Source organism: Chinchilla lanigera, unplaced genomic scaffold (assembly GCF_000276665.1).
Source record: "Chinchilla lanigera isolate Chin_1 unplaced genomic scaffold, ChiLan1.0 scaffold00108, whole genome shotgun sequence".
NCBI classification, from domain to species: Eukaryota; Metazoa; Chordata; class Mammalia; order Rodentia; family Chinchillidae; genus Chinchilla; species Chinchilla lanigera.
The window spans coordinates 25,175-52,256 of NW_004955509.1; the positions used below are offsets into that span (position 1 = coordinate 25,175).

The window sequence follows — 27,082 nt, forward strand, 5'->3', positions numbered from 1 at the left end:
CTATTTGGAGGAGACAGGTCACTGGGGGTGTGCCATTGTAGGGTATATTTGGTCTCCAGCCCCTTTTGGGGGTGAATCAGTCAGGGTCTGTACCCCACTCCCCCTCTGCTATAAGTTGAGCAGCTTTTCTCTACTACATGCTCTCTACTATGATATTCTCCCCCAACACAGGCCCATAGCAAAGCAGCCAGCCAACCACAAACAGAAACCTCTGAAACTATGAGCTAAAGTAACCTTTCCTTCTTTAACTCATTTACTCCAGGTATTTTGTCATAGTGATTGTTCTGGTTTGTGTCTAGATGTCCCCCCAAAGCCTCATGTGGTCACAGGGCTTTTTTGAGAGGTGAATGAATCTAGAGTGTGTGACTGACTGATGGTGCAACGCTGGGATTAAGGGTGGGTGATTGGTAGATCTGTCCACTGATTGGATTGGCACTGCCCTAATCCTGGTAGACTGCATACAATATAAGGGATTGAAAGAGGCTTGTCTCACTTTCATTGCTTTTGCTGTCTTCTGCTGTCATGAACTGTTGTCCCTCGGCCAGGCCACCCTGCCTTGGAGCCAGCTGATTATGGATTGAAACCTCTACAGACTGTGAGGTAAATAAACCTTTCCCCCTTTAACTTTGGGTGTCAGGTATTTCGTCTCAACAACAAGAGAAAAATAAATAAGCTAGTGATAGAAAGCTAACACCCCTCCCATTCCTTGCTACTGTAGTAGAAAAGAGCTGTGCAAGTATCCTTGCAGGCACTCTCCGTATAATGAGTTTAGCAGACTATCCATGCATATTCCCAATAGCCTTGGAAAAAGAGAATAAGGCCTGGGACAGGGTGGTTTGCTGATGGATGGTGGAGGTGGCTAAGGAGGGCACAATGAAGGACAGAGAAAACCTCGGGGAATGGGGAGAGAACACAAAACTGAGAAGCAGATGCTGAGCAGACAGCTAGGGGAGGAGGTGAAAAAGAAGGCTGTCAAAAATTCCAACAAACAGGCCACTGCCAAGAGGAGCTTGGCTGGGAGCTCCCAGAGCTGAGCTGGACAATACCTATATCATCACCCTATCCAGGAAACTAAAACAAGCCCCGGAGGCAATATCTCAGCAGGGTGGAAGGATTAAAGAACAACTAAAGGCTAATTAACTCTGTTTCTCCACCTTGGCCGCACAGCACAATTTTAAAAAATACCCAAATACTTCATCCTTGGATCCCACCCTGGGGACTGACTCTGTCGGTGTGGGGTTTAGTCTGGACATGGGTAAGGTTTCAGCCTCCCCGGGTGGTATGAACACACAGCAAAGTGTGGGCAGCACTGGCCTAACAGAGGTTGCAGGGAGAAAGGAGTGAGGAAGGATTTGATGAAGAGGAGGAGTGGAGAGGCAACCAGGCGAATGCTGGGGTGTTCCCAGTGAGAGGAGAGCCTTCTGGGACGAGCTGTGGAGAGTAAATCTCACCATCACTCCAACGCAGGGTGAGCAGTGCTGGCCTGAATTGAGGGGCAGAAGAGATGCCGCAGTGCCTGATGAAAGTGATGGCTAAAGGCTCAGACCTCTGGCGACAGGTCACACACTGCAGCTGAAGAGGTGAGGCAGATGGAGAAGTGACCTCGCATATGCAGAGTAGGATGGGAGATGGGTGCCAGTGCAAGGGGAGTGGATGGAACAACCTCAGGCCCACCTTGAAATAGACTTGGCGTGTCCACTGGTACGCAGGGATGGCCAGATTCACACTAGGAAACTTTGGCTGCAACTCTAGGGAGGATACCATCTTCACTCCCCACCCACCCTCCTCAGCCCACTGAAATAATTAAGTCCACTTCAGACCTTAGGGCTTGACAACATTTGAGGTGGCAGTCTGTAAGAAACTGTGCTTTAGAATGACTCAGAGGCACGGTGCCTGTCAACTGCACTTAGGCCGTGAGCCCCGAGAGGACAGGAGCTTACCTTTGTGTTCTCAAAGTCTAGCACGTTCCTGGGAAAACCATGTTTGCTATGCAGTCAGCAAAGGAATAAACAAATGAACGAAGAAACTGTCCCAAGGAACCCGTCTTACTTCGGTGTTACTGCTTAGGGAGGTGGCTGCTAGCAGGATATGAAGTAGCAGCTGCAGGGCAGAAGGCAGCATTCTGCACCATAGCTGCAGAAAGCCTGGCTGGCTCATTTCACTTTATTGGCTAAAGTTTGCACTAAAAAGACCTATGCACACTGGAGCCTGGCCACACTTAGCAAGCATTTCCGTGATTGAGAAGACTGCCTCAGCTCTGTCATTCAAGAGGAATAACAGGGTCACAGTCCCTCAGGGAGAGCCACGCTGTGCCTTTTAATGCACATTTCAGTCAATTTTAATGTTCTTTGGTTTTTAGCTTGTAAAGAGTACTTTTTTGAAACAGCAACAAAATCCAAGTGCCATAAAGAAAAAGATGCACCAAGGATGAGGTCACTTGCTGAACAGGGAACCTCAGGTCAGCTGGGATACTTCCACAGACTGCAAGCTGAAACATAGTCTTGCTTCCTGACAGCGAAGAAGACAACCTCTTCAATACTATCACATAATTTTCAGTGGCTCAGAGCACGCTCCCCATGACGATGGCCATGGTTGCTATGATTAAGACAGAATTTCCATGACTAACTCATTGTGGTGCAAAGAAAATGTCCCAATTTTCATGGTGGTTTTGAAATGAATCAAGCAGAAACTTGATATGAGCTTTCTCAGCCTGGCTGGGAATGTTTCTTCCTAATAGAAAGAAGTTTCAATGCCCATTAGCTAGGCCAAAACTATTAGACTGGCAAGCACTGGGTATTTCTTTTTAGCATTTCATGAGGATGAGAGGCTCTTGGCTTTTGTGACAGTTGGAAGACAAACTTTCTGTAGACACATGAGGATGATTCATGTTGGACACGATGGAGCTGGCTTAGAAAGGGCCCTTGACTCTCCATGGCACAAGGAATTGCCTATTTTCCATGAACTCCTGTCATGCCCTATTTGATTCAATTAGAAAGTGTAGCCTCATTTTCCATGGATGGGACGAGTGGTACCAGTGACCACAGGTGACCTAAAGCACATGCACTGAAAACACAGAGGAAAAATAGTCAAAAGTCAGAGCTAGCCAGCTGTCAGCAAGGGCACTGTTTGGGAGCTCGTAAATGACTGTTTATTCATCCTAGCTTGCTGCTCTGGGCTTAACAAAGAGGCTCAGAACACAAGTTTGCAATAGTCAAAAGCTGCTAATGTCAGTACCTCCTAGTACCTCTGGAAGCCATCCCTTCACCACATCCCTACCTTAGATCATTAAGGCTGCCAGAACGTCTTACCTGGAACCACTGTAATACATTTCTCAATTTAAGCTCCCTACTGCTCTACATGTGCCACCAGAGAGATGTACAAAGAGGCCGAATATGTCCCTCTGGCTTCTTCTGTGCCATAGGGGCTTGCAACCACAAATGAGAGCTCTTCCAAGAAGCCAGACTGCACCCTAACTCTCGCACTCACCCATTCTTTTGATCTCAGCATTCAGCGCCATGTATGGATAGTCTTTATCGACTTAGCCACCTCATCCTCCAGCCAGGAAAGAAGATGCAGATTTTATCTCTGTTTTTCCAGGCCTGACCTTTATAGCTTGCAGTGAACATTTAATAGAATGATTATCAAATACATTAACAGACTGCCTTGCTGGGCTTCATTTTTTCACCACACAAAGTGAAATAATTATCTGAACCATCAGCTTCATGGGGTCATCCCCTTATAAATGACAGGTTATGTGAAATCTCTTTCAAATCACACAGGTAGAATTTTGTTTTCATATACCATTAATGGAAGTGTAGGATTTTATTACAGGAATCTAAAAGCAAAGTTAAGACTCCTTTGTTGTAGTCAGAGTTTACAAGGGAACAGATTTAATACAGGACACATAATTTATAGGATTATTTTGTAATATTCACCCAAAGAGTCACATGCAGAAGAGTTTGGGAGATCTGTCCATGCACTAGAGACCCAAAGAATCAAACTGAGGGCCTGGAGCCCATGGCAATGTCCTGCACGAGTCCAGCTGAAGACCTAGAGCCCACGACAATGTCTCATGCAAGTCTGTATCAAGGATCTGCACTGGGAAGGCACAAAGGTCAGTGGTGGAAGCTAGAAAGTCTGCACCAACAGGATGAGGATCTGTGCCAGCAGGTTGATGGAGCTGCACTGGACTCAGGAAGTGACACTCAAGATGAGGACCAGGGCTCCCCGGAGAAGAACCACAGCCATCCTCAGCAACAGTGAGGACCCAAGCTGCTTTGATGATGACAATAGCTGACTTCATGTCAGGAGCAGCAGCACGACAAGCTTCTCCACGAGAATCAGCAGCACACCATCTTCCCCTCCGGTTCTCCTTTTGTGCTTTGGGCAACAATCCTCAGGTCAGCCCTCCACCCCCAGGACCACGATGATTGAGGTCAGATGGATGTCACAAGTTGATCATCAGATCATTCACCACATCCTCCCTCCTGTTGTTTTTTCTAAGATTTAAGATAAGAAAACCCTAAACCCACAGGGCCACAGACACCTTTTCACAATGAAATAGCATTATGAGGCACTCTAGACAGGAAAAAGGAAATCTCACCCTGCACATCAGTCATTTGACAGGTGTTGAAACTCCGTACAGACCACAAAGGTGAGCCCCCTATTAGGACTTAAAGAACACCTGTGTTACATGACTCACTGACAGGAAAATCAGCAATGATTAGAGTCTGCAGGAAAATACTCCCTCCAAAATGTGTAAAGACAGAGCAGATTAGCTGTTGGTTTTGGACTTATAATCCAAGTGTAAAGTTCATAGGACACAAGCTGACAAGAGTAAAGAAATTTTGAGCCTCACATAAGCCAGCTCTATTCCATGCTACTACTACACTTTATCTTCACATAAACCCGCGCTGTGTGGGCACTATGCAAATTCCACAAAGGCAGAGATGGAGGGTCAGAGGTTAGAAACTCACTCAAGGTTACTACCACAAAGTGGTAAGTGCCCCCCAATACAGGTTCATGTCCAGGAAATTCTTTCCATTACAGAACACTAGATATACAGCAGAGATGCTTAACTGCACTATTCATTCAAGCAGCTATGAATTCTGAAAATTGTTTCTATTACAAGAAAAGATACTAGGAAATGTACTGTTCTACTCCAGTAGCACAGTTTTCCCCCATTGTTTTTATTTAAATGCACTTTTAAATGGACAGAAAATGAGGCTGGCTTCTTTAAGAAAATTTCTGAGCCGGGCATGGTGGAGCAGCCTGTAATCCCAGCACTCTGAGGAGGCTGAGGCAGGAGGATGGTTGCAAGTTCAAGACCAGCCTGGGCTACAAAGTGAGCTCAAGGCCAGCCTGAACTGCATAGGGAGACCCTGTCTCAAAAAACAAAACAAAACAAAGAAACAAACAAAAAGTGAGAAAATAAATAAAAAATAAAGAAAATTTCTGGTAAGAAATATAAGATGTTAGGCAAGTTAGGAGGGAATATATGGCTATTTAGTAAAAGTAATTTTTATATCACTCAAGAATGTAAGAGGGAGATACCTGCTGTTCCAACTGTGCCAGCTGTTCCTCAAAGGACTAATATCTAGAATATATAAAAATTGAAAAAAATCACATCCCCAAATTTAAAGATCCAATCAAAAATGGGCATCTGAAATGAAGAGACACTCTCAGATAAAGAAGCAGAAATGGCAAATAAATGTACAAAAAAATGTTCAACATCACTGGTCCTTTGAGAGATGCAAATTAAAACAACACTGAGATTCCATCTCACCCCAGAAAGAATGACTATCATTAAGAAATCAACCAATAACAAATGCTGGTGGTGCTGTGGAGAGAAAGGAACTCTTCTCCACTGTTGGTGGGAGCATATACTGATGCAACCACTGTGGAAATCAGTGTGGAGATTCCTCAGAAAACTAAAACTAGAGGTTCCATTGGACCCAGCTTTCCCCTTCTTGGTATCTTCCCCAAAGAATTAAAAGCATCATACTACAGCGATATATGCACACCCATGTTTACAGGAGCACAGTTTGTAATAGCTAAATCTTGGAAATGGCCCAAATGCCCATCAACCAATCAATGGATAAATAAGGTGTGATTTTTTAAATAGTGGAGTACTACTCTGCCATTAAAAAGATAAACTAGAGACTTTTCTAGATAAATGGATGCACTTTGAGACCATACTCTCAAGTGAAGTAAACTGGAGATACATGTTCAAATAGTACATGGTTTCTGTGGTGTGAGAAACTGAAAATGTAAATAAGGAGCAAAATATATAATAGATATTGTGCAACAAGAAGAAAATGTTCAAATGGAAAGGGGAACTAGGAAGGAGGGGGGGAAGGAAAGAAGGGAAAAGGAAAAGTAGAATAGAAAAAATGGAAACAAAACCTTTGTAAATGGATTGAAGGGAGCCGCGAAACGCTCAGCTGTGGCCTCAGCTGCTGCCGGGACCTCCTGCTCCCTGCGCCGACCCCGCCCAGGCGCCAGATGCCTAGGCCGCTGCAAGGGGCAAGGAGGAGTCGGGCTTGAAGCCTAGCTGGTCTGGGGCCGCTGTGCCTGACGAAATGAGTGGCGGCTTGGCGCGGAGTAAGAGCACCGTGTATGTGTCCAACTTGCCCTTCTCCCTGACTAACAATGACGTATGCCGGGTGTTTTCCAAGTACGGCAGAGTTGTGAAGGTCACTATGATGAAAGACAAAGATATGAGGGAGAGGGAAGGGGTTGCATTTATATTCTTTTCGGATAAAGACTGCACAAAACTGCACCAGGGCCATAAACAGTTGTTTGGTAGAGTGATAAAGGCAAGCATAGCCACTGACAATGGAAGAGCGGCTGAATTCATCCGAAGGTGAAACTGCCTTGATAAATCTAAGTGTTAGGAATGCGGGGAAAGTGGACACTTAAGTTATGCTTGTCTGGAGAATATGCTGGGAGAACGTGAGCCGCCAAAGAAGAAAGTAAAAAGAAGAAAAAGAAAACCGCGAACAGGAAGAAGTCGAGGACGCAGCAGGAATCGAGGATGAGGGGGCGGACCCTGCTGTGGACAGCCTCAGCCAAGCCATCGCCTGCCAGCAAGCCAAGGTGGAAGAACAAAACGAACGGAAGCCCAGTGCAGGGCGCCCTTCCGCCATCCAGGATTCCCGGCGCCCGAGGATAAAGAAGAGCGCATACTGCAGCGACGAGGAAGAGCTTAGTGATCAGAACTGTGCGCTGGAAATGTCAAGAAAACGAAACCCACCACGGTACAAAGTATTTGTGTACAAGGACACTTAGTATTTTTTACTACCAAATACTGCACAGAAGGTGAAACATAATTTTTAAAATTATCGGATTTCGAGCTGGGCACTGTGACAACTCCTGTAATCCCAGCACTCTAGGAGGCTGAGGCAGGAGGACTATAAGTCCAGCCTGGGCAACTTAGGAATTTAGCAAAACCCCATTTTGAAATAAGCAATTTAAAAAGTTACACCAAAAATGTAGCTCAGTAGAAGGACCTGGATTCAATTACCAGTATCAAAAAAAAAAAAAAAATCGTATTTCTACCTTGCCACGGCATAGTAGAGACTTAACATCTCTAATCCAAAAATCCAAAGTGCTCTCAAATCCAAAACTCTGAGGACCAATATGATGGCTCGAGGGGAAAATACCACACCACGCAAGTATAATTCATGCGCAACACTATGAAAATTACTGGATCCACCTGCCTTCAGGGTATGTACATAAGGTATATATAAATCACCAATGAATTTCCTGCTTACACTGAGCTTCCAGCACCAAAATACCACATATATATGTACATATTCCAGAATACTTGTGGGCCCAATTTACGTTGTTGTTGTTGTTGAGATAGGGTCTTCCTATGTGGTTCAGGCTGGCCTTCAACTCACTACACAGTAGCCCAGGTTGGCCTAAAACTGGCGTCCGTCCTCTTGCATCAGCCTCTTCAATGCTGGGATTAGAAGGTGTGCGTCTCTGCATCTGGATGGACCCAGGTATTTTGGATAAGGGATCCCCTACCTATATTAAAAACCAGGATTTGTTAGTAATGAACCTGAAAAGAACTAATTTTAATAAAAACTAATGTTATGGGCCAGGAATACAGCTCAGTGGCACAGTGCCTGCCTGGTATGAGCATGGTTCTGAGTTCAATTCCTGGAACAAAAAGATACAGCAAATACTATGATGGTAATGCTGTTGTTATTCCATAAAAAGGTAGGTATTGAAATGAATTATTTGAAAACTTCACTAGAAATGTTTTAGTGGTATCTCACTGTTTTGTGAGCGCTTTTGAAAGACAGTCTTTAAAACAGAAACTTTTTAAGAAGTGAAAAGATAAGTGGTTTATTATTAATAGTGCTGCCAATAAATTTTTCAAAAGAAAAAAAAGCTTTGTAAATAAGAAGGGGAAGAATGGGTGAAGGTGAAGGAGGAAAAGGGGAAAAAAAAACAATAAGATATATTACGTACAGGTACAATCTCCATGTGATGAATGTTATCATTATGTATATCTAAATGTAGCAATGAAATTAATTTTTAAACTTTCTCACTATAAGCCCAAATCTGCTATGAAAAATTCTTAATAAATAATGTGCTTCTTTATTAGAAATAGTACTTAAACTATTATTCACAGAAAGGTAAATTGGCACAACCTTTCTGAAATGCCTTTTGGCAATTCCCGTCACAAAATATAAATGTGTAGACCTTCAGCTACATCAGTACCACAAGAAATTAGTCCATAGAAATGTTTAAGTGTAAAAGGATATATTTCTGAGGCCTGTGGTTTTGAGACTCTCTTGCCAGGGAATGTCCTAAAATAATTGTGGAAACTGGTGCATATTTCCTTACACCTTTTAAAATTGACATTTATGATCTAAAGTAAGTTTTAATTATAAAGGCTATAATTTCTGCTGTATCCTAAAGGTTGATATTTTAAAATATAATATATTGCTTGCTTAAGTGCATTCAATGTATTTTCGACTACCCCAGCAATTTAACGACCACAATCATCTGCTTTTAAATGTTATAAAGTTTTAACAGGTGGAAATTTTATATCATTCCTTCTCTTCCTTGAATCCATATTTCCGTCATCAAGTCCTGAATTTTACTCTAATACAATATGCTTTTAAATATTTTCTTAATTATTCTATCACCTTTTTCTGCTATAAAAATATGAATGGAAACCAAAATTCATAATTTTTTCTTTTCTGAAATCAGTTAAAAGGGTAAAAATATTTTTCTTTTGGACCCAGTTATTGAAATTATAGTAGTATACAAGCTATCAAAGAATATATACTCCACAAAATTTTATAATTTTAAAGCATGAAAAAGTAGAATTTTATTGGGCTTTCTTCCCAAATTTTTTATATGTATGAATGATTACTTAATATCAGAGAGATGGCTTGTATTGGCTGTGTTACTGTTAGTCATTTTAGAGATGTAAGTGCCAAGAAACTTTGTTCACAGAAACAGAAGTTGATGGGAATGGAAAGAACTTTGGTTTGTTGTATTCCCTGCGAATTATACATCAACAATCAGAAAGTAGTATAGCATCATTAACATTTTTTTTCGTCTGTTTGAGACAGGGTCTCCGCTGTGCAGTTCAGCTGGCCTTGAGCTCACTTTGTAGCCCAGGCTGGTGTCAAACTCGCAACGATCCTTCTGCCTCAGCCTCCCGAGTGCTGGGATTACAAGCTTACGCCACCACGCCCGGCTAACAATTATATTAAATAATCTACCAAAGAAACAATTCAGGGGGGTGTCTCCCCCTCTAATTTCATTGAAACAAAGTCTTAGAAACCAACTAATTAGTGCAGAACTCACCACCTGGAACTTGTAGAGCAAGGAGGATTCAAACCCAAGTTCACCTGTCTAACACACCACATGCTCTTCTAGGTGACTCTGGAACTATCTTGCCTCTGTGTCAGGGTTTGCTCTGGTAACTCAAAGTTATTTAAGGTGGCAAACATCCTATCTCTTTACATTTCTCTGCAAGAATTTGAATTTTTAAAAATCAAAATAATACTTTAAAAAGATGGATGAATAATTTTAAAAACTTTACAAAAAGTTCTGTCCACACCCCTTAACAATTACTCAAACTTCCATATGGCCAGCAAATCTTTTATAAGCAAAATCAGTGAGCCTCAGAAAACCCTCAGTTAGACCCTAGAAAGGTTCCCTATTAAAAGATGAAAAACCAAGATGCAGGACGGGGCATACAGCTCAGTGGCTGGGCACTTGCTTAGCATGTGCAAAGCCCTGGGTCCGATCCCAGCACTCCCCGCCGAAGATAAACTGCTCAAGATCCAGAAAGGTGCAGTGGTGCAACCACTGGCCTGCTTCAGTGCAGAATCAGCCTGGACAGAGGAGACATCTCCTTTTTTGAGAGCAAGATGTACAGGTCATCTCATCTTATTTAATAGCACTTTGTGTAGATAAAAGAGGAGCAGACATTCATAACATAAAATGCAAATGCATATGTGAAGCAGTATCTTAATATCCAGAATTACACAAAAGCCAAAATTGTGCTGACTACAAAATGTCATGAGCCTCCTGAACTGCTTAAGAGGGGTGGGCTTCCACCTCCTATCACTAGATGAGTGATCGCTTGTCACCTGTGAAACCTGGGGAAGAAAGAAGACTTGAGTAAAACGTACCAAATGCACTTAAAAATCTGATGCTCCACGTCTGATTTAATATTTTTTAAATGGTGCTGGAGATTGAATCCAGGGCTTTATGATGCTAGGTAGGCACTCTACCACTGACTCTCACCCCAAGCCCCTCTATGACGGATGTTTTTTTAAAAAAAAAAAATTACAAGCAATCCTCTCTCTCTCTCTCTCTCTGTCTCTCTCTCTCTCTCCATCTCATATATATATCTGCTGATGCTAGGAGTTTTCACCTTCAATATGTGCAGTATGTGACTCCCTCTGGAGCCTTTAGATTGCCCCATATTTCCTCTCTCTCCCCACCTCCCACCTCTTCACACATGAGCTGTACATGTATTTTTCAAATGCTGCATTGTAGTGCTCCAAGAACTTCTATTGGTCTGTGCCAACTGGTATGAGTCCATCAGCAGGCCATAAAGCACTGAGAAAAAGGTCACCATGGCAAGTTTCCCATTAAGCTAAATGTGTTCAGTCTTTAAACTTGGAGCTTATACTCTTTCTAACACTAGAAGATGCCATTTGTTTTATTTAAATGTGCCTAAATAGTAAAATAAAATTAGCAGTCCCTCAGATTTAAAGCCTTTCTGTAAATGACCGGTGAAATTCCGAAGAGCATGAACCTCGGGGAGCAATGACTCAGGCCTGGGAAGGTGATTGAGAGTGTCACTATAGGTTACTGCAATGGTAAATAAACAGGGATTTTGGGGGATGCAAATCGGGGCACTCTTTTAGCCTCCACCTCAGTCTTAGTCTGTCGCCACCAGATCCAATTCCCTTTGAATGGGGCTCACCAACCTCATTCCCTAACTGCTCATCACTTTTCTCATTTCAAGAATCAGTTAAGCAGGCCATTAACCTTTGCCAAGGTTTCCTGACCAGGCCTTAACAACAGCCCATGGCTAGAGGAAGGTTTTGACAACTCACTCAATAGAACGATAGTAATAAAATAATATACTAACTAAAATATAGTTTATCCACACGGCCTGCGACAAAGTGGTACCTGAGCATGATTTTCTGGCAGGTTATATATCCTCCTGGATATTTCCAAGTAAAAGGCATGCCAGAGAGGGGTTCTCTCCCCGTCTAAGAGCCCACAGTCAGTGGATGGAGGGTGGGGAGCACCCCAAGCCAAATAAAAGCCGGGTACAACTGGACGGCTGAGTGTCACCTGTTCCCTTCTTGCTTCCACATTTATTTGCAGCTCAGAGGCCTCCATGGACTACAGTGTGGATGCAGCAAAGGTTATTATATGTCTTTGTGTTGTGTGTAGACTACTTTGAATTAATGGGGTGTATCTCTGGACTTGTTCTCTCAAAGGCTTAATAGGTCTTAGCGTGGAGCAAAAGAAAAGGAACTCAAGCCATCAGACTGGGTGAAGAATACGAAGGTCCTGTCTGCAGAGAGGAACCAGAATACCAGGGTAAGACACACTGTCTCTGCACACAGGTGGGCTTTTCTGGGGTTGGCTGTAAATCCACATAGCTATGAGGCCCTGCAACGTTCTCCAATTCAAGAACCATCTGAACGGATGCTCTCCACATGTCCAAGTGTCCCTCTACTCCTCTGCATTAGTTATATTCCTTGCTGCAGGCTCAAAAGTGGAGGTGGCTCCGGCAGCATAACACTGTTTACACCAAGTGCTATTTCCTCTCTCTGCTGTGGAATAATTCATGCCACCAAATGTACTGCTCCAATGCTCCAGGCAACATGTGTCATGCTCTCCCCACTCTGATTTGTTTGACCTCCCCCCATGTTTCTGCAGTCTTTGTGAGGCTTTTCCTCCTGGCACCTTATTGATTTTTCACTTAGCTGATGTGATGAGGCTGGAGCTGTTCATGGAATCGCTCACAGCTAAGCACAAATCCAGCTGTCGTGATAGGCTGCCATGATAGGTGGGGGCACTAGGTAGGGTCAGAACCAAAGTCTCTTAGCTGTGAAGGCCTGCGCTCAGTTTATATCTAGGATCAGGCCCTTCGAAGGAAAGAGAAAGATGAGGCCTCTGCTTTGGCCCATCTCCTGCTGGATCTGAAGACACCTTTTAAATGAGTTCTGGTGTCCAGCTTCACTGGGTGTACGCAGCCACAGACCTACATGGTGAGCCTTGAGGGCTGGGAATGGGAAGGGGGGTGCTCAAGGCACCACGGGGAAAGCCAGGCATGGATGCTCTTCTGAACTGAGTCTCCATATATGCTGGGAAGAAGCAAGATGCTAAGAGGACAGTGAGGATGAATGAGCAACCCATGAAAAGCACAGCCTGTTTCACTTCCATGAAATAATGTCTGGCTCTCAGCACAATCTCTTTTCTTTGGGTCAGCAGATGTGAGCAACAGCGTTCTTCTCAAGTACAACTGATGGAATTTTAAGTCTGATCATGACTTGTGGGCCTGAATAGGAGCCAGAGCAGCAGACGCCCACACATACCCACCTCACAGTGCGACTCGCAGACTTGACTATATCACAACAGAAACCACATCTGCCAGTCCTCAGCTTAGGAAACGCCAACCACATCCCTGGTCCCTAAGGTGATGTCTAAAGGCCACTGGTAAGATGATAGCGTCTGCAGGAGCATACTGAGGCCTCCAAATAAAACTCTTATGTCTGAGCAACTAACCCTGAGAGAGATGGAGCTGTGTCTCACTGTTCACAACAAGGCTCAGTCACTAGTCTATCTGGACCTCTTCAAAAGTCACTCATGGGGTTCCTTAAGGCAGGACACAGCAGGTTCTATGGAACCAGAAAAATGGTTCAATGACCTGAAATGCTGTAAGGACCAGTAATAACTAGCTCTTTAGTACCAAAAAAGAAGTTTGATGTAGAATTTTCTGGTTCAATATTATACTATAAACAGGATACGAAAGCCAAGGACCAAAGGCAGGGGATCTAAGTCTTCCCTCAAAATATCTCCAAGAAACCCTTAGAAATGCTCTATTATTTTGGTACTGGGAATTGAACCTAGGATCTTCACAGTGAGATACATCTAACCCTTTTTATTTTGAGGCAGGGTCTAAGTTCCCCAAATGGGACTTTAACTTGAGATCTTCCTACCTCAGCCTCCCAGACTGCTGGTATTTCCAGGCCTGGCTGAAATGTTTTATTATGGTAGAAGGTAGAAATTGTAAGAATAAGAATTTAATCACTTGTTTATAGAGATTTGATATCATAGTAACAAAAATTTTGTGTTGTCACTATTGAATTGCTTTATATGTCCTGTACAAGCTTACCATACAGGTTGCAGATTTAGAATCTGGCATGGGTCAAATTTTATATTTGTTGTCCCTTTATTTAATATCTAGTTAAATACCAAGTATAAATACTCCTTCTATGTGACATTCAGACTCAAATTGTATCAGTTTTTCTAGGGCAAGTAACTTGCCATAAGCCTGAAGAAGAGCTTTCTCCAAGCTCATTGACATGTCTTTGGCTCCTTTAATTACTTCAAATATACTGTATGTGGGGAATCAGTCAGACTGCTTCAAAGCTCAGGGGAGTCTAAGGACACCTGAGGATGTGACTCCACTGTCTAGTGCAAGCGCACAGTGGGATATAGTTATATAACAGCGACGTAGCACGGGTAAACACACATGCACTGGTTATAGCACTAGTAAGAATGTCAATATGAGATAACAACCTGCATAAGAATGATACAATAAAGATGCAGGCGGCTCTTGCTCTTGCACTCTTCTGTTCTGCTCTGCTCCATGCTGTCTGCTGCTGTTGCCGATGTCCTGCACACGTGCATTCCTTAACCTGGGGACCTCACCCTTGAAAATCTCCCTTGGGCCCCCTGAGTGGGCCAACATTTGAATTTACTTGTTTATGTATGGAGTGACTGGTTTTCAAAGGCCTGAGTGTATTTTCAAACTAGGTTTTAGACAGCTTCTCAGGAAATTAGGCCACTTCAGAGAGCACTAGTTTGCGCTTGGTAGGGGAATAATGTGTGTTTGGCTCAGTTATTCCCCGTTTACCATCAGATTCTTGCCACAGACCAGGATTTCTTGACTTCTGTGCTGTTGACATTTGGGGCTGGGTCATTATTTTTATAGCGCTGTCTTACTGCACTAGAAGCCAGTAGCATCCCCGTCCCCATAATATGATGGCTCCAAACGTCTCCAAACATTGCTACCAAATGTCCTTTGGGAAAGAAGTTGAGAACTGCTGATGTAGACCAACCTCTTGCCTTGGAATTTTAGGCTCATGGGTCAGGGAAACCTAAATTCTGCTTCGTACTACCTGGTTAACTGTGTCCAAGATTCCTGGCTTTCTTTACTTCCTGTTTGTTCTAAAGACAAGTTATTATACCTCTCTCCCACAGGGCTGTTGATGAGAAAAATACACAAAACGTTTGGTAGGTACCCAGTAAAAATCAGTTTGTTCTTTGTTCCTCTTCCTTGCATGCACTGCTATTATTTCAATGCTAGAAAATAGGGATGCTGGGAGAGAGGAGACAAGAACAGGGAGGATCTGCTCTCCATTGCACTGAAGGAACAATTCTAGCATGGAGCTATTTACGACAACTACATCCCTCAATGGCAACCATATACAACTGTACCTCCAGGAGGTATCAAAGATTATACAGGCATACCCCACCCCCGAAGATGGTTAGAAAGCATTCCTAAACATTTCAAATGCCTTGGTGTTGGTTTATTGTCACAGCTGTAATTAGTTACGAATCAATGTCCAGGTGGGCTTCAATTTAAGAAGACTGTGTAAATATATTTTATACCCTATGGGAATGTAATCCCTAAATGACTCTTTCTGTGTTTTTATTTATTTTTTTTGTTTGTTTTGTTTGTTTTTCCCCGGTACCGGGAACCGAACTCACGACCTTGTGCTTGCCAGGCAGGCGCTTTGCCGCTGAGCTAAATCCCCAGCCCCTCTTTCTGTGTTTTTAGAAAGCTTTATTGCATCAATATTATTCTATATATAAAATATTGGTTTATACCCAACTCAAAGACACCAGTATTATTGTTTTACACCAGCTTATTGTTCTACATAATTACAACTATTTTATAAAATGGAGCACTGCTAATCAATCACACACTTATAGATGAGAGCTGTGTATGTCATTTTTAATATTGGTACCTAAATGTGAGTGTTAGGAAACACTCAATTTGCTTTTTTAAAACAAGCTTTAGTGAGGTATACTTTAAATACCATAAAAGGTACCTGTTTTAAACATACAACTTAATTTCTAGTTAGAAACAACCATCATTACAATCCAGTTTTAGAACCTTTTCAATTGATCCCCAAATCAATAAGCTCAAATAGCATTCCTAGGGCAGAAGAGAATTGTTTTTACATCTCTTCGTCTAAATGAATCACAGTCCACAGGCTTCCACAAGAGATCTGAGGACAAAGTGAAGTTACCCCTTATCTTTTGAATCATATCCATGTTCTAGGTGCTCCAATTTTAAAAGTAGCAACTATTGGCTCCCAAATTGACTACAGTGTGAGGTGCAGTTGGAGGATCAAGTTGAAGATGAAGGAGGCAATCTCCACCTTCTTCAAGTTGAAGAGGGTGTCGCATTGGCATAAAGGGACAGAAATGGGGAAAGTTGAAGAAGACTTGAATAGAATGAAAAAAGAAAAAACAGTCCAAACAAAGATGCCAAGCAACTGACGAGGAATGAGAAGAGCTTCCTCTAAGTCAATTAGTTGAAACTAAGTGGCTTAGTTCAACAGCTGCTTCCCATTTGGAGGCTGGTTGCTATGTGCTTTAGTGAGAAAGAAGCTGAAAATCTCTCAGCAGTATTGAGGTGTGACAATAAATCTCACCATGTGGAGGGAGCTACAATATATGGCATAAGAAAAGTAAATGTTATGGCACTTGACTTTGCGGCCTATAATCTCCCATTCAATCGGAACAGAGATTCTTCCATCAGCAAGAGCAAACTGGACAACTGAATTTTCATTTCTGTTCATGCACAGGCCTGCGTTGGAGCTCTTCCATGTTTTCTATTATGTTACTTGAAATATGGCTGCGTAGTTTGATACAAACAATATCTCAAACTGACATCGACAACTTAGTTTTGGACTAATTGATTTCATTCTAAATTATTGCTGGCTGACAGATGCTGGTAGCTACCCATATGAGTTCTAAAAAGGCCATGTTCTCTAATTTAATATTATAATAATTTAAAATTACAGCTTTATTAAGAGGAAACAGATTTATTTATATCTAACACTGACGGTTTCTAATGGCTTTAAGGGCCATATAATGCTATTCACTGCAACCCACATTTGGACAGCTTCAATTGTCTGAATCACTAACAAAACATTCTGGTGGAAACAATTTCCTCCTTAATGTAAAGCAATGAATGCACGCTACAAAAGCAGCCCTGAAGAGAGCCACCTCCTCTGCAATGTCCTTTTCTCCTTGACGAATCCACCTACAAAGAACATTTCTGCCTTGGGGCTCAGAGGCAATCTGCCTAGAGACCGTCCCATGGTCTCTGTGCTGTTGCAAGATCCCACCTTGCCTTCAGTGTGGTATTTGCGGGGCTTTAGTCCTAAGCCGTATGTTCCTCTTCCCCTCTTCATATGGTGAGGACATTATCTTCCTCATCCAGTGGTCACTTCTAAACGAACAGCATTAAAATAAGTATGTCTATCCTACTGCAGCCCATGAAGTAGTTTGACATAATTTTCAAAGAGAAGGAAGTTGATCAAGATGTTGGCATTTATATACACAAGGAACAGGAAGAAGAGAGCTTATAAATTATAGAAGGCCACCAGCTAGGGAGCAGCAGATTTACCATTCAGACCTTGCCTGTTCCAGCACCCTGGTCTCAGAAAACCACCCTTTCTTCTGATGAGCACTGACCATTCAGGGTCCCCATGTCATCTCACTTTTCATTTGCTGTCTCAGGGGCCCATGGAAAGCCGGGCTTGTGTGAGGGCCTCAGTGTCCAGGCAGCCTTGAGTTTGAGCAGCTTTGGGATTAACGCCTTCTTGTCAAACTGACAGAACCAACCTCAGCACTACTTTTCTGGGCTCCCAAATATATGCACTGCTGCCTAGTTTCTACAGTGTGAAAATCTTCTGTAGACTTACCCTTCCTCTATCCATAGCTCCAACATTTCCAAACTAGCTGGTCAGACTGGCAAACACACTACTTATATTTTAGCGAGAGCCACCTTAGACATCTCCAGACCCAAAGACAGCAAGGGTCAAAGGCCAATGCTCTTCACAAGCAAGCCACAGGGCTTGGTATATTCTGGAAGTGAAAGAACACCACATGACCTTCACCAACACTTTGCCAACAAGTCACCCTGGCTTAAAACGCAGCCCAGATACTGAACTGCACTGTTAGAACTGGAACTTAATCGGCTTCTTTCTGATGATTCCTTTTCATGCACAGATGATCACTGCTCTGCTCATCCCTGCCCTTAAACCCAATCACAGCTATAGCGGGCCAGAGTTTCTGCCGGTGCTGCATCAGCCCAAGCTGTCAGGTTACGCCTCCCGACTGGACTTCTCAACGGCTGGCTGATGATGTAAACCGGCTTCTGGAAACAGGGCAAGTACTTTGGGTATTTACAGTCACAACTGCATAGCCTGCCCACAAACCTTCACAAGGTCAGGCCAGAAGACGCAGGTCAGCAGCTTGCAAACATACCAGTTCATTAGCAGATTCAGAAGAAAACAGCACCTAAACTGAGGGGGAATACCAAGCAAGAAGATTGCTCATGTCGGGCACTCTAGGGCTCTTATATGGCCTGCCAAATCTTGGACATTTGTTTCTAAATTGAGTGGCCAACACAGATGATGCTGGAAATCTATCTTCCATGTCGAATAAATCCCCGGTAGTAGTTGCCAGAGCTTAGGGAGGTGGTGTGGTTGGAAAAAAGCAATACGAGGGAGCCTAGTGCTGATAGAAATGATCGGTGTCTTGACCATAGTGGTGGATACATAAGCATACACATATAACTCATATGACAAAATTGCAGAGAACTCAGTACATGCACAGGTGCTACTAACACAGGGCAAATCTGAGTAAGATTGGTGGATTGTATCAGTGGAGATGTCCTGGTAGGAATATTGGACAGTAGTTCTGTAAGATGTTACCATGGGGAGAAGAACAGGTAAAGAGTGCATAGATCTCTCTGTATCATTTCTTACAAGTGCCTGTGAATCTCCTGTGCTCTCACAACAAAAAGTTTAATTAAAATTGGACAAAATTTAAAATGTGGCCCTCTACAATAACTAGAATATGACAGAATGCTAACTAATCACCACAAATTAAAGATGCGAAGTTAAAAATAAAGTTTAGTCCCTGGATCTGGATTTTCTAAAAGGGCTGCCACCCAGGTCAGTCTGCCAGTAACCTCATACCCACCCAGGCCTTCCCTCTAAAGGACCTCTGACTTTTGTTTATGCAGACAGACTTCAGCCTCCTTCCTGTTCATCACATGGTGGTATCTTAACCTTAGAAAAACTCACTTGAACTAAGTGACAGTTACCATACCAAAGCTCATTTTAAACTCAAAGTCAAAATACTTAGTGCAGCATCTGCAATGTACCTTACCATATTACATTTGTACCCATTCACCTTTTTACACTAAATATACAAATCACTGGAAAATATGAGCACGAGTGCTCATGCCCATTTCTACAACAATGTTCCATTCGTGATTACTTTTCATTAGACCTTGCAAGGAATCTTTGCTAAGGCCAGGGAGGGTGACTGTCCCAGGCATTCTGTTTTCGTGTGGAAACCACCATCACTTCCCTCCTTATAGAACTCTGATTCCTGAAGCTAAGCAGTGGCAGGCAACCTGGCATTCCAGTGGTCCTGTTAGTTTTCATCACGCTGCTTGCAGGGTCAAGCTGGGCTCTGCAGTTCTTTTCTAACTCCGTAAAGAGAAGAACAATGTCCTTACTTACCAATGTCATTGCTGCGGTCTGAGAGATCCTTGTCCAAGATGCTGGATAGCGCACTGCCCGCCAAATCAATCTTTGGACCGTCACCCCTACATTCAAAACATAAGGCCAGATATTTAATCATTAGTGTGTGCCTTCGTCATTCTGTCAGCTTTCTTGCCGCATACACCTTAAGGAGGGCGCCGGACTTGGGATGAGTGGCACCGTTGCCTGTAACAGAGGCAGAGGGAGCCAGTGAGCTGTCCAGCCACATGGGCTGCGGCCAGCAGACTGGATGGCCCCCTCTCTTGCACATATACTTGAAGATAGCTATTTTAATAATAACTGTTCGCCAGAACACCGCCAGCCACAAACCCTCCCACTGGATACACAGAGTTAGGCATAGGCCTTCTCCCTCCCCATGGCCAAATAAGCACTGGCAAACTGGGAGCTTCCCTTTTAAGGAACATGGAATTTAGCCACTACTGCTTGTCAAAGGTCAGCTACTTTTAACCTTGAGAAAACGGTTCTCTGGCCTGGGGCTGAAGCATCAGCTGGGCTGTTGACAGGGACAAGGTGTCAAGTTGAGATCTGGCAGCCTGAAAGCTGGCGCTGGGGCACAGGTCTGTAAAATGAGATGGCTGGGGGTGGTGCTCCCATGCCCATCCGGACACGAGTGACTTCCCTCTGTATCTGGGCTGGAAGCAGCACACGTTTGGGATGAACAGGCCTCCAAGATAATCAGAGAAACACCATCTCCTCATGCATTAGCATAGGTTCCTCCAAATGCCTCCGACAGGGCAGCTCTCTGGCTGCTTTGGGAGATGAGCCCTGAACAAGATTATCCCAGGGCTGTGACAGCAGTTAAATAGGAAAAGATTCTCATCTATAAAGTGAGGGAGAAGCTGAGCAGTTGTTCCAAGCAAAGCAACAGAAATAGTCCATCTCACAGCTCCTGAAGGTCATCACGGTCTGAAGTTAAACTACGTGAGTGACAGATTTATTCAACAAGTGCTTGTCAAATGACTACTGAGTTTGTGGTATGGAGAGGGCCAAGGCATCCAGTACCCACTATGGAAAGGCACATGATCTAAATAAGAAAGAAAAACAGACAAACATAGGCCCACATGGCGTAGGCCATACAAGACACAGGTGTGTCATCATCCTGGATAAGCAGGGAATCTCCATGGCCCAGGATGGAAGGTATGCAAAAGAGGCAGTGTTATAGTTGGGCCTTGGAGGAGAAGGAGGTGAGAACATATTGTAAGAGGTATGACTGAGAGGCCGGGTGTGGTGGCACACGCCTATAATCCCAGCACTCGGGAGGCTGAGGCAGGAGGATCGTTATGAGTTCGAGACCAGCCTGGGCTACAAAGTGAGCTCAAGGCCAGCCTGACCTGCATAGTGAGACCCTGTCTCAAAAAGACAAAAAAAAAAAAAAGAGGTAAGACTGAGAAAGGACCAAAGTATGGGTGAGGGTGCCCACATAGCCAGGGGTCCCAAAGCTAAAGTCCAAAGTCCCCAGAGAGAAGCAAGAGGAGAAGAGCTGGCCAAGTTGATGAGAGCCAGCCTGTGCAGGGCCAGGCATGGCAAGGTTTGGCTTGTCCTGAAGGTAGTGTAGTGGAGGATAGAGGACAGGTTACAGCAAGAGACCTGTAAACCTGGAGGAAGGGTGGGTGGTGTGGGTGGGCTCTGAACAAGGGACTTAACAAGGTGATTCCTAGGCTTCTCATTGCAGAAGATGGAGTGACAGGACCATTCAGCATGGTGTCATGTCTTTGTAATGGTGGAGAAGGACCCAGAGAAGGAGGTGAGCCTCTTCACTTTCCAAGTGAACACCCCTGACCCACCCTCGACCAGAGCCGAGGACTAGAGATGCGCCCAACAGCTTGAAGACTGTCCTGTGAGCGTACATTGCGGCACTTGCTAAAGCCTTCAGAGCTAGATTGAAATAGAAATTCAGGCACACCATGGTCACCTGCATGTGGAAAGGGGAAACAGCTTGGGTGTCAGAGATAGCCCTTGTTTCCTGCCTCACCCAACTTCCTAAGGCTGTGCAACCCCAAGCCAGGGCTCTATTACACTCTCTCTCCATCCCGTGGTCACCAGAGCTCAGGCCACTCAGGGCCACTGCCTTAGATACAGCCAGAGCTTAGTGGAGTTGTGAGGTAGAGGAAGATTATTTCCAAACATTTTATTGTCAGGGCCCCATCGTTCATTAATTTGAAGGTACAGTCAACCCTCCATATCCACGGATTCCTCATCTGTGAATTCAACCAACTTCAGACTATACAACAGAGCAGAAATACAAAAGAAAACACAAACAAATAATATAATTTAAAAATGGGTGAATGACCTGAACAGACATTTCTCAAAAGAGAATATACAAATGCATATCAAAAAATATGCAGTATCATCATGGAAATACAAATCAAAAGCACCATGAAATATCATCTCATTCCCATCAGAATGGTTTCTATCAAAAGCATAAATAACAAATGCTGACAAGGATAGGAGAAAGGGAAATACTTATACACTGGTGGTCGTGATGGTTAATGTGAATTAGTGTGGCCATTATAGAAAATAGTATGGAAGTTCCTTAAGAACTACCATATGATTCATCGGTCCCGCTTCTGGGCATAATCGCCAAAGGAACTGAAATCAGTATGTCAAAGAAACATCTGTACTTCGCTCTTTACTGCAATGCTATTCACAGTACCCAAGACATGGAATCAACCTTTATGTACCTTGATGGAGCAACAGATAAAATATACAGTATAAATACATAATGAGATGTTACTCAGCCATAAAAAGCATGAAATTCTGCCTTTTTCAGCAACATGGATGGAAATGGAACACATTATGTTAAGTGAAATAAGTTAGGCACAGACAAATTCCAAGTTTTCACTTATACAGAAGGCCAAAACGTTTATCTCAAAGAAGTAGAGAATAGAACAGTGGCTCCTAGAGCCTGGGAAAGAGGTGGGAAGGGAAGAGAAAGGATGATTAATGGGTATAGGGGTAACTCCTAGCGTTCTTTTTCACACCAGGATAACTATAGTTGACAACCATTACCTGATATCAAAAGAGCTAATAGAGAGGATTTTGAATTTTCTCAATACAAAGAAATGATAAATGTCCGAGGTAACAAAAATACCAATTACCCTGACCCAATCATTATATATTGTATACGTGTACTGAAATGTTGCACTGTAACTCATAAATATGTATAATTATTGTGCTAATTAAAAACAAATAGACATTTAAAGACAAAATACTTAAGGGGAAAATTTGTGTCTGTACTGAACACATACAGTCTCTCCCCCTTGCCATTATTCCCTGCACAATATAGTAAATCACCTACTTGCATGGCATTTACATTTACATTGTACCAGTTATTATAAATCATCCAGGGATTATTTCTGGTACGTGGGAAGATGCGCGCAGTGTCTGTGCAATTCCTGCACGATTTTATATAAGGGGTTTGACCATTGGAGGATTTTGGTTCCTGAAACCAGTCCCCTCACAGATACTGAAGACATCTGTAATTGGTTGAATGAAATGTTTTAGAAATGCAGAATTATTAGTAGGAAAGTATTTTCATTTCTAAGACTCTTCCTTTCCCCAGACAGGAATAAGTTAGGCAGGGGGGTGGTAGATGCCTGCAATCCCAGCACTCCAGGAGGCTGAAGCAGGAAGATCACAAATTTGAGTCCAGCCTGGCCGACTTAGCAAGACCCTGTCTTAAAAATAAAATAAAGTAAAAATTCAAAAAGGGGCTGTGGATGTAGCTCTGTGTGAAGGCCCTGGGTTCAGTCCCCATCAGCAAAGACGCTATGAGGAGAAAGCAAAGTAAAAGGGAATAAGTTCCTGAGGGCCCTTGAATATTCTAAAGGATTTGGTGCCATCATCCTCCAAACTAATAAGACTAAACTCAAGTATACTCATAACCAGAGAGTTCCATCCTTTCAGAAATACACCAAGAACCAGAACTTACAAAAATTCACGTCCTGCCCTGGGAGAGAGGCCACTTAGGCAGTGGGTTTAGTTAATTTCATGATGCTTTTCCCCTACCTGCCCGTAGTCAAGAGGGAAGATGGTTTGAGGTGATATCTTTAAATGAGAGGGGTTTTTGGAAGCGGACGGAGTCCTGCTCATGACTCAATCACATGCATCTCTAAACAGCTTAACTACTTCTGAACATGTGGCTTATCCATGTATTTTGGTAACCATCAATCTTGGAGCACTGTGCTCCCTTTTGACAGCTGGAAGTTTCCAGTCAAATGTGAGCCTATTTTAAGGGACTACAGAAGACTGTAGCGTGCTTTCCTGTGCTTATTGTATCTTGGGCTTTTTTTTTTTACTTTTTTATATATAATCAAATCAGACTAATTAGCAAATCTATCACCTCAAATTGCATCATCTTTTTGTAGTAGAACACTTAAAATCTTCTCTTTTAGCTGTTTTGAAACATACACATACTGCTACTGAGTATGGTTGCCAAGCTGTGCAACAGATCACTAGAATTCATTCCTCCTACTGAACTGAAACTCCGTATCCTGATCAATGTTTCCCCTTTCTCAGTCCACCCACCTCCTCCACCAGCCACCAGTGACCATTTGCCCTTCTCTTTCCATGGGTTTGACTTTAGAGTCCACATACAAGATCATGAAGTAATTTTCTCTGTGTTTCTGCTTTATTTCACATACTACTATGTATTTTTGAAAGTTACCTCAAATTCTTCATTAAGCAATTTTTACAAATAGGGTATATATTGGTTTAAAAGGTTAATATGATTTGACTCAATTGTCAGAATGTATGCCAAAGAAAGAGTCTGAAATATCCAAATAGGTTTTGAGTATCAATGGGTTTGCTGCAGTTTTATCTGTAATAAACACTGAAAAGCACTGGAATTTTTCATAAATAAGGGAAGATTTGAATAAACTGTGATATTTGGTGGATTGCTATGTAGCCATTAAAATAATGTTTATAAATGAGTTTATTCAAGCATGAATAAATGCTTATGATGCAATGTTAGGGAATAAAGGAAAGCTAAAAATGACACATACAGGGACACATGTGCCTTCCTGACATATCAAAGGGGGATATTTTTAAGGCTAGAAGAATACTTGCAAGTGGTTATTCCTGGGTAGTCTGATGAGGAATTTCCACTACCCAGCTCAGCACCTGATATATGCAAAGACTTAAAACTACTTGCGGAATTTATGAATATTGGCCAAATTTTCTGAAATAGGAATGCATTATATATTTTTACAATAGATGCAATTTTCCCCAAGACACACAGTGTTATGGACCTCCATTTGGCCCCACCTATATAAAACTGAAAAAAGCCCAAATCATACATAGGAAAAAGATGGGAAAGAAAAAGTACAAAATGTTAATCATTGTTGTCTCTGGAATAATCCTATAAATGAAATTTTCCTTCCACTTAAAGTTTACATTTAACAATAAGTAGACATATAGAAGTCTACTTGTATGAGTAGGCAGCTGACGATGTTTATAATGTTCATATGCTATAATGTTATTATAAGGCAGCTCGTGTTCCCCCTCTTTGCTCCCCAACAGTATCTTTATGGTAAAAAGCGAGATTGCCTGGTCCCTGTCCCAACAACTTTCCTTTAATAACTTTCCCAACTACAGGTGCCCTGTGTAGTTATCTCACACGGGAACCAGTGAGAGTTTGTGGAGTTATGGACCCTAAAGTGAGAAGTACAGGCTAGCACTGCTGCGTTTTAACCTGATGTCCATCACCTATGTGACCTTGGCCAGGTTACTTAACCTCTGTGGAACCTGAGTGCTCCATCAACATAATGACTGCTAGGCCAGCTTGAACAGAATCATCCTCAAGAAGCCCTCTGGAGTTCTTGTTCCATTATTTCAACATCAGGGAAATGTCAGAGACTAGGGTGGGGTTAAGGTGTGGGGTGGTCCTGTGAGTTATGAGCAAATTCCAGGACATTTCTTCATCTCTTCTGCCTCCAAATCTTCATGCCGCCATCAATGTTTGGAATGCTGTCCTTCCTGCTCTACTTGAGCAAATGTGATTCATATTCCATATATACAAATGCCAGAAAAGCTTTTCTTTAACTAAACAAATAGGCATATATTATGATTGCCTAAAGATGTTGTACACCTTAGAAATAACCTGTGGATGAATGGCACTGTTTTAAAGTAGGGTCTCACCATTTAATTCAGGCTGACCTTGAACTTTCTATGTAGCCTAGCTTGACCTCAAACTTGCAGTGATCCTCCTGCCTCAGTCTCCTGAGTGCCTGGACTACAGGTGTGTGCCACCATACCCAGTTAATAAGTTACATTCTTGATTTGATTTCTAAATCTGTTTTAGTCCTTTCAGGCTACTGTAACAAAATACTATAAACTGGGTGGCTTATAAACAAGAAATTTACTTTTCACATTCTAGAGGCTGGGAAGTCAATGATCCAGGTGCTGACAGATTCAATGTCTGATAAGGGCCTACTTCCTAGCGCACAGATGGTGTCTTTTTACTGTGTCCTCACATGGTGAAAGGGTGAAGGGTCTCTCTGACAAAGGCACTAAGCCATTCATGAGAGCTCCGCTCCTATTACCTATCACCTCCTAGCCATCATCTGACGGACAAGGATCTCAACATATGAATGTAGGGATGACAGGCATTCAAACCATACTACCTTCATTCTCAAGACATTCCTCACACTTGAATAACATGCCAACACTTATTAAATGAAAAATTAATTCTTAGAGATCCTCAAGCGTATGTCTGCTATGGGATGAACTATGTCCCCTCAAATTCATATGTTGAAGCCCTAAATCCTAGTACCTCATAATGTGACTGTATTTGGAGATAAGATCTTTAAAGAAGTGACTAAATTAGGCCCTTACAGTGGGCCCTAGTCCAATCCAGTGTCCTTCTAAGAAAAGGATTTTGAATACACAGAGACCCTAGGGATATGCATACAGAAAAAAGGCCTGTGAGGACACAGTAAGAAGACAGCTATCTGCAAGCCAGAGAGAGGCCTTAGAAGAAACCAACCCAGCTGATACCTTGATGTTGAATTTTTAGCTTCCACAACTGTGAGGACATTTCTGTTGTTTAAGCCACACACTCCGTGGTATTTTGCCTGATGGTAGCGAGCCTGACCAAGCCCATGTTAACATGTCTGTTTGAGAAATCCTAAGACACTAAAAGCATTCAAAGACAGTGGTTACCAATGGAAAACTGTTGCTATAAGGGCATTCTGTCCTAACAAGTGTTAGAATGATAAAAAAAAAAGTCACACAAATGAAAACGGAACTGCAAACTAACTACTAGAGGCTCTGTTTCCAATTTGGGGGCAACTCTGTTCTGATGGCATTTGATTAAAAGGAAAAATTATTATGCTCCAAGGTGGTCAAGGTGGCTGCTCCTCAACTGGCATTTGGTGTGACCTGGGGTGAACTTTTGCCAGGGAGGGGCTTCTGGCTCAAGGGAGAGTTTTGTATCTCTGTGATTCACCTGCAGGCTCTACACAGAGTGTCTG

At 42.8% G+C, this 27,082-nt stretch overlaps 1 protein-coding gene and 1 pseudogene across 1 annotated transcript in view; one reads left to right on the forward strand and one right to left on the reverse strand.

The window, feature by feature from the left end:
- Positions 1 to 27,082, reverse strand: part of Sh3kbp1 (SH3-domain kinase binding protein 1) — a gene marked incomplete at its 5' end in the record, with an annotated part of 338,774 nt that overhangs the window by 19,018 nt on the left and 292,674 nt on the right. The window contains 1 exon segment of the mRNA XM_005407792.2: positions 19,569 to 19,654. Within this exon segment, the coding sequence (XP_005407849.1) occupies positions 19,569 to 19,654 (86 nt within the window).
- Positions 6,532 to 7,290, forward strand: LOC102021266 (annotated as a pseudogene).